The following is an 8,190-nucleotide window of genomic DNA, read 5'->3' on the forward strand; positions in this document are numbered from 1 at the left end:
TACTTTAAAAAGAGAAGTGCACTCGGTAACCTAGGATTGAGCTACAAATTCAGTGGCAAGGGTTAATCGGAAAGTTGTTGTGCGCTACCACTTCTAAAGCTGGAGGGCAGACTGTTGGTTATGGTGTCTGTTGTTGTATCAGCTGAAGAAACACAAGTTCAGATAATGAAGCATCTTAATTTCCGTGCTCCAACCCCCCTGGGGGTTGTACTGCATGTTTAAACAAAAAGTGCTAAAAAAAAAACCCAACAGGAAAAAAACCAAACCAGGCATTCTAGCCCAATCTTCAGAAAGCCACAGCTGAGGCTGGCTTGTGAAAAATGGAAGTACAGGAGCTGGAGAAGACTTGCCTTGCAGGAGCACAAAAAAAGCAGAAATTTAAATACTTCAGCCAGTAGCAGGTGGCCATAAAACAAAACAAATGTCAAAACAAGAATGAAACCAAACCCCAATCGCTCCAGAACAACCCTCCCCAACCCTGCAATGCGTTTAAGTGGGCTGAAATGTAAACCGGGGTGGGGATCTGGGCTCAGATGTTGATCTGCACCATGACTCCAAAGGCTGCAAATCTCTCTTAAAATGCTTCAGAAAAAAATAAACCCCAAACAAACAAAAATCTTCTCTCCCTCTCCCACAAAGGAAACTTCCCCCCCCCCCCCAGATTTTGCAATGGCATTCTATGCAAGAGTAACTTGCATGTATTAAAAAGTTAACAAAATTTCCACATTGTACAAATCTCTTCCAGTAGAGAAAGAGGCTGGGCAGGAAAGTGGGTGGGAGAGAAGCTAAGGAGAAACCTATATACAAGGACCATTTCCTCTTTCTTTCTTTTCTTTTCTTCTTTTTTTGATGCAGTAGTAGGACTTTGGCACTATGAACAATCCGTGATGATGCTCCACGAGAGTACTTCTCGCTGTGCCTCTGAAGCGTGGTTTGAGACTTGGGAGTCACAACACACTAAGTCATCCCAGACGGGAGAACAACTTTTCTTCTATTTTCAGACAGCATTTCCTCTTCAACATCAGGACAGTGCAGCTGAGGAGTATCCCTGCAAAATTATAAAAGCAATGTATTATTTTTGAAGGCATGATGAAGGCAAGAAGTGCAAACACCCACTCAGGCTGGAGCTGCACGCAGCAGCGCAAGGCAGCTTTCCTGCACCATCCTCCTCACCCCTCCAGTGGCAGTGCTTACCATAAACCTGGGCTAACCCATTATTTCACACCCTTTAGGAACGTTGCTGCCAGGTATATTCCTTCCTACAGAAGTAGTGAGCTTTTCTGGCATCTGCAATGCAGAAAGCAAGGTGGTTGAGTCTGATAAAAAGGCACACCAACACCAAAGGCAGAAGTCCTCCCCTTGTGGCCTCCTCCATCCTTGTGACCTGCTCCTCCTAATTCACTGGAAAAAAATTTAATTGCCACGTTAGCTTTTGCTTCCATCTCTGCAGCCCTTCATTGTGTTTCACCTTGGGTCTCTGATGCACCTCGCTGGTTCCAGGTGAAAAGGCAAATCGTGTGTGCTCCAGCTTTGCTCCTTGAAGCTGCTTTAGGGTGACCACTCTTCTGCAGAAAACACTGATCGATTCCACACCGACTTCATGATGGTGCCTTGGAGCTCAACACCACTAACAGGAAGGAGATTTACAGCAGAGAAGGTGGTGGTGGTGGAAAAAAAAGTATGCTTCTGAGAACAAAACCCAAAAGACCTAGGCTAGGGAGACAATGCTGTGAAGAAAGTCAGTGATAGCAACTAACAACTCTGCCATGCTCTGGTCCTGCTCTCGCGTCTGAGCTGCAAACTGCTGTATTTAATTTCAGAGGAGTTTGTGTTTGTCAGGCTTGTGCAAATGGGGACAACAGACCTAATTTTGACCTGTGCTGTTGGAAGGCAGGAATGATGGAAAGGGAGCCAGAACACTCTCTTGCTAAAGCAGAGAGATACCTCCTAACAAGAGATATGTGAGGCTTCATTACGCAGCCTGGAGCATTTTAGTGATGGCTTTAGTAAAACCCGCAGTAGCCACTCCACATCTTGAAGGCCCTGGCCCCCTACAGTGCCAAGTCTCCTAGCCTCACTATTCAGGAAACCTGACATGCTCTGTGGAATAAATCCAAATTTGTCAAAAGCTTCACAAGCATGAAGATTGATCAATGAAAAATGATCACTCTAAACTACATACATCAAGCTGAGAAACAGCAGCACCTGAATATCAAAGGGATGTGCTTCTGCTCAGTGTAGGGTTCAGTGAAAGTTTCATGTAATGACTGTGTCTGTATGAGAGCCAAGAGGAGGAGAAATGCCCTATCAGCTCTCCAGTCCACCTCTTATGTGCAGCCAGGATAGTGCCACAACTATTCCAAGGTACCAAGGAGTATGCTAGGACAAAACCAGACTTTCATATGACAAGAGGCAAAAACAAGGTCTCCGTCAGGTCTTATGCAGTCTTTGCTTTTGAGTCATACCTGAATGTTACTAAGCTAGTAGCTTGTTAATAGAAGCACTGGGTTTAGATAAAAGCCGTGTAAGATGGGCTTCATGAAGATAAGAGTGCTTGTCCAGAAGGAAAAAGGAGCCAGCAGATAGGATTTTTCCATGGGTTTCATCAGTGCAGGGTATAATGCTTCCAGCTTTTGTGTCACAATGCCTGTGACGCTGCAGGCACTGAAAAGCAGGCACTTGTGTGTCTGGGCTGAGACTTTCAGGGAGAATAAAGGAAAATGGAAAAGAGTTTGGGTTTTTGTCAAGTCACCAGGCCAGCATGCTGAGAAACAAAGAGCAAAGGACAAAACAAGCCTCTGATCTTACTGCATAGTCTTTGCAGTGGAAGCCCTGCGCCAGTGCATCTCTTCTCAATGAGTGTATTTTACAACCAGCCACCAAAAAGCTCCTTGTCAAAAGCAGAACTCAGTGAAAGTTTAACTGAGATCAAAGTTCTTACTGAATTTCCTCTCCTACAACACTCAAGCATCTCCACAGCCCTTATGGTCAGCATCTATGCCAGGACACAAAGGCAGGAAGTTCACCTGAACGTACCCCATGCTGGTTGCAACCTATGCTGCTGGAAGAAGGTTGTTGAAAAGCTTGGTCTCACGATGCAGAAGGCTTGTAAGAAATAGTGGTGTCAGGCAACTCCCTCTCCTGCTGTCCTTCCCCTTCCCTCTCCTAGCCTGTGGTCTGCTTCCTCTCCTCAGCTGGAAGGGATAGATGATCTAGAGTAACATCCCCTGGAGAAAAAAGAGGCACTCCCACGATGCATCTATCCATCATGCATTTGATTGTAGAAGGCACATCAGACTGGCTCTCCTTTCTTATGTGGCAGCACAACAGTGGCACCCCAGCATGCCTCCAGCTGATGTTCCCATGTCCTTCCCTCCTTTAATCTCTGCCTTGGCTACACAGGCAACACAACCTGCTCTTCACATCCCTCATTACCAACTTCTGCAAAAGCATAACATGGGACAGTGTGCTGCATTACAGGCTGGAGCTTTAAGTTGCTTTGTGATACAGATCCTGTAATAACATTCCTCAAAATTAGCTGCCACAGTTCATAGCTCAAAATAAAACCACTGCAGGGTTTCTTTTTTCATCTCAAGAGAAAATGTCCAGGAGGCTTTTGGACGAGGAGAAAGTGAAGAGTCCCAAGCTATCCAGCTGGGCTGGCTAAGAAAAAAACTACCCCTCTGCAAAGGAGAGCAGTTCAGTTCAAGTACTGTCAGCTGCAATAGAAGTGCAAGTGTGGAGGGCTTTTAGGCAGTCCTGGGGCTTGAATTTTGTGGTTTTTTGTTTTGAGAAAAACTTAAGTACATTATTCTTATTAAACACTAGAAAAAGTGCTGGCTTTCTCAGGTAGGTGCTCTCTCTCTGTGGCTGTGAATACCGGGTGCTGAGCTTTCTGTGGGATACATTGCAGCTCAAGGAGTCTCCAGTGTGGGAGAGACTGACTCAGTTATACAGCGCACAAAACGTTACAGGCTCCAGTGAACTCAGTTCAATGTGCGAGCCAAGAAATGCCGACGGTGCTTGCTCCAGATTTATACCTGTGCAACTCTGATTGGAAGCAGGCTGCAGGTCTCCAAGTAACACATCCATTCACATTGTGAAAGATTCTATGAAACCCCCTTAAGAAAGGCGCGGCAGCTTGCTTTTAAATTCAAGATCCTGTGAAAAAGAGCTGCTAAAACACCCACATAGCTTAGTCTGGGGCATTTCCTAAGCCTCTAGAGTGAGCAAGCAGAACAAAACAAAGTTGGAGACTGTTCTCACCTGCAAGAGGAAGAGATTACATTTGCATTAGCCACTTCAGTCCTCACAACGGTTTTTTTTTTTTGTTTGGTTTGGTTTGGTTTGGTTTTTCTTTCCTGCTTGCTGTTGCATAAAGAAGCATCTCTGTCCTGGGCCCTTCCCCCAGTGACCTTTTGTTCTGAGCAGGGCAGGATACTGCAAAGGAAAGACTCGAGGTGCAAAACCAGGCACAGCCTCTATTCACAAGGCTCTATTCACACTCCAACCTGTTGTTAGGACAGAGAATATTAGCTACTAGTGTCACTTACTACTTCGTTGCGTGGCTCAGCTGGTATGTTTTACATCAAGTGCTGCAGAAGTTACATAGGTCGTTCAAAGGCAGAAAGTTTAAGGTTTAATCACTTATTGCCAAAAAAAACCCCAATCAAAACCAAAGAAAAGAATCTCTCTTATCCAGGACTTGACCCACAAGGAGACAAGAGACACTAACCCCTCCCCTGCCATGCAGTTGCTTTAATTTACAAGCAGGATGGGTCTCCCTTTTGTTCAGGCATCCAGCAGGCACAGCAATCCGGCAGGAACGGGCTCTGGGGATTTATGCTCAAGAGGACCTACAGGATGCTGGAAGCACAGCCAGACAGAGGCAGGCTCAGAGGAACAGGGCACCATCAGCATTACCTGTCTATACGTGGGAATTTTCTCCAGATATACTTTCAGAGTCAAAGTCTGCCAGCTCTGCCTGGCCTTCGGGCGCTGTGTGGCTCCAGCTGTCCGTACAGTCCGATGCAGCGTCCTCCTCACCCACCGTCACCTCCACCCAGTTGACCTCCGCTGGCTCCTCGTTCTCCTCACTGCCATGGCCATCGTGGCTGTTGCACTCCAACCTGTCTGTACCCTCTGCTTGATTGGCCAACAAAGAGTCTTTCAGTGGTTCACAGTCTCTTTTTACTCTGACCGTTAATTTCTCCCCATTCTCTTCGTTCATTTTTTTGTGCTCCTGGTAACGCTGCCGAGGCCCCTCGTTGCCATTCTTTGGACTCTCAGTGTGTTTTGATCCCTTTTTCTGGCTTTGCTCGTTATGACCATCAACACCACACTGCTGCTGGTATTGGTCAATCCATTTAAGTGAGCCTGTTCTTAGCGAGGACCGGTTTTCCTTGAACCAGCGAACTATTTCAGTTCTTGTGAGCCCAGTCTGAGATGCTAACTGGTCATACTCCTGGGGTGATGGCCACTGGGTCCTCGCAAATGTGCTTTTTAAGAGGTGAATTTGCTCTTGGGATTTCTTCAGTGTGGTAGAGGACCCAGATAAAGCACCAGGGAGCTGAGAGCTGCTCAGTAGTTCCGCCTGGTTTATTGCACCATTGGGAGTATCTTGTTCTTTAATTTTTCTGTATGATCCCATCGAGTCCAAGACAGCTTGCTCCATGCTGTCCCTTATCTTTCTTCGCTCAGAGAACCATGAATCTATCTCCCTCCTGCTCAGCTTAGTCTCCACTCGAAGCCTGTCTAATTCCCCTTGGGTAGGAAAAGAGCATCTTAGGAAGCTCTCCTCAAGGGCCCTAAGCTGCTCTTGGGTTTTCTCTTTGAATCTCTGGGGAGTAAATTCTGTGCATGGGTGAAACAATCGTCCGTGTCGGCCAGCTGAAGGTGCTACTTGATCTTTCCCTAAAGCATCACCAGGGATGTGCACAATGCCCCTTTGACTTCTATACCTGTGGTCACTGAACCACTTCTTGATCTCACTCCTGGAGAGACCTGTTGCCTCTATCAGCCGGTAGACTTCTGCATCATTGGGAAACTGGCTTGCCATGAAACTGGCCTTCAGCTCTGCTATCTGCTCCTTTGTCTTTTTGCGCTCGCTGGCTGGTGTTAGTGGTACTGCACTCAGCTTAGCAGGAATCTCAGGCACCTGAACTACGTGAGGACGCTTGGCCTCTGGGGCACTTGATAAGGTCTGTATTGTCCTCTTTTGCCCCTGGTTTGGGGCAACAGCAAGCGTAATTGGTGAACAGGAAACAGTCGAACCGTTTGACACAGGAGTCAACACCAGACCTGTCTGGCCCAGTATCTGACAAGGCAAAGCTGTCTGGATGATAGGCTGGGGCATTTTTGCAGTTGTCAAAGGAGCTGGTAGGACAGTGATGGTTTGGGGAACTGCCTGGATAGTACCATTGAACATCTTCTTTCTTGCCTCCTCCACTTCTTCAGGAGACCAACTTATACCATGCTTCAAACGCTGTGTAGCAAACCAGATTCGGATTTGTTCTTCGGGGTGTTTTGATGCTGCTGTCAACCATGACAGCTCTGCCTGCGTTGGGTAAGGAAATTTGTTGAAAGAGTTGATCATGGTTGCATTAGTGTCCAGTGCAGAGTTGTATTTGGTACTGTTCAGAGGTACCGGGACCTTGGGGACAAGGTTAATATTTGGTGGCAGCTGTACAGAGGGCATAACATGGGCCAACACGTCGTGAAGGAGGTCTCCGTTTATACAAGCAATAGCCTCAGTGGCTTCAGTTATGATGCGGGGGAGAGCGCCATCCATGTGATTTTCCGTAACTCCCTCTTCTGGCTTTTTGGGACCCTTCTTGGTTTCCCCTTTTGGCTTTCCCAGTTTCGCCACTGGTGTTTTACTTGCACTAATTCCCCCGTGAAGCGAATCATCACACTCTGCGCTTTCAAGCCCACCACTTGTGACAGTGGCATCGTTAGCGGCGACCTCGATGGACTGCTCTAGAACAGTCTGATTATTGCGCTTAATCAGTTTCAGTTTGAAGTTTGTCTCTCCTGGGTGGTATTTCGTGTTGTGGTCAGATAAGGAGTCGTATTTTTTGGTTGTGAAGTTGCATTCAGCGCAGACGTACAGAGGGTTGAGAATGACATTTGGATGCTGGGTGTCAACGTGCTCTGTAAATTCATTTAAGTTTTGTGTTGAGTAAGGGCAGTATTTGCACTCATAACCGCCCTGGAGTTTCTTAGACTGATTTTCAGCTGGGGGCTTTGCCTCGACCACTTCGCAGTCTTTGACTGAGCTTTCTGAAGGCCAATTTTTTTTAGCATCCTGCTGCAGTGTGCCACTCCCCTTCTCTTTAGGGGCCTCCACGCCCTCGGTGCCTTCCTGCTCTGGCACTTCGGAGGTTCGCACCATACAGGGAGTTGTTGACTTTCTTTTGCTAGCCATGGCAGCCACTGGCAGCAGGCTGTCCCAAGTGATGAATCTTTTAGAGAAATCAGCTCAATAGATCTTCCAAAGAGCTCCAACCTTCCTTGATTATTTTACTCTGGTTTGTTTAATGAAGACTTTCCGGCCCAGTTGCAACCACCGACTCCACCAGCAGATCTAGCAGCTGCATGACACCTGTGAAACAAAGCACACATCCTTAGGCACTGAACTATTAAGCACAGATTCAGCAGAAGGCCACAGCTCAAGATCTGTGCATTTACAAGGCTATTTTGGACAACACTCTTTCTCCCCCCATCATCGACTTAAGAATCACAAATCTCCTCGTGAAGAATAAAAGCAATAAGTGATTTGCAATGGAGTGCACCATAGGAAGACAAGGGCTTTGAAACAAATAAGATGAACAGACAGAGGACTTTATAATCTCTACTAGTCTCAATGTGTTTAGCTGGAAAAGAAAGAAGATCCTGCTATAAATACTGCAACTTTTTATAGAAGCTGTAGTTTCTATTAATTATTATTTTGAAGCCTGCATATTTGAAACCGAGTGCGATTTAGATTAAACTTAATTACTTCCCACTGTCACTTACCTTGTAAATATGGCTCTTAAATGTGGTTAGTAATGATGGGTGACTTCTAAATAAAGCTGTAGGGCCTGCCTTGGTTGTAAAAGGAAAGGCTGAAAGAAGAGTTTATGCAAAGCAACACTTTCAAAGGGCTATGTCTTTAGGAGAGGTGAGTTCAGAGAAACTGTAGTAGATCTG

General features: G+C 46.3%; 1 protein-coding gene across 2 annotated transcripts; it reads right to left on the reverse strand.

Annotated features, from left to right (window-relative positions):
• Positions 1-657: 657 nt before the first annotated feature.
• On the reverse strand, positions 658-7,615 carry ZHX2 (zinc fingers and homeoboxes 2). 2 transcript variants are annotated; one of them, XM_054167217.1, is made up of 2 exons: positions 4,924-7,615; positions 658-1,048 (listed from the first exon to the last, which is right to left on the reverse strand). In XM_054167217.1, the coding sequence occupies exon 1, from the start codon at positions 7,424-7,426 to the stop codon at positions 4,928-4,930; it is 2,499 nt and encodes an 832-aa protein (XP_054023192.1). In that variant the 5' UTR covers positions 7,427-7,615; the 3' UTR covers positions 658-1,048; positions 4,924-4,927. The 2 variants fall into 2 exon arrangements, with proteins under 2 accessions (XP_054023192.1, XP_054023193.1); XM_054167218.1 differs by lacking the exon at positions 658-1,048 and adding an exon at positions 4,348-4,511.
• Positions 7,616-8,190: the final 575 nt, after the last annotated feature.

This window comes from Dryobates pubescens, chromosome 14 (assembly GCF_014839835.1).
Source record: "Dryobates pubescens isolate bDryPub1 chromosome 14, bDryPub1.pri, whole genome shotgun sequence".
NCBI classification, from domain to species: Eukaryota; Metazoa; Chordata; class Aves; order Piciformes; family Picidae; genus Dryobates; species Dryobates pubescens.

Coding starts and splice junctions, on each gene's coding strand:
- ZHX2 (XM_054167217.1), bottom strand. CDS start 7,426: ATGGCTAGCAAAAGAAAGTCAACAACTCCCTGTATGGTGCGAACCTCC.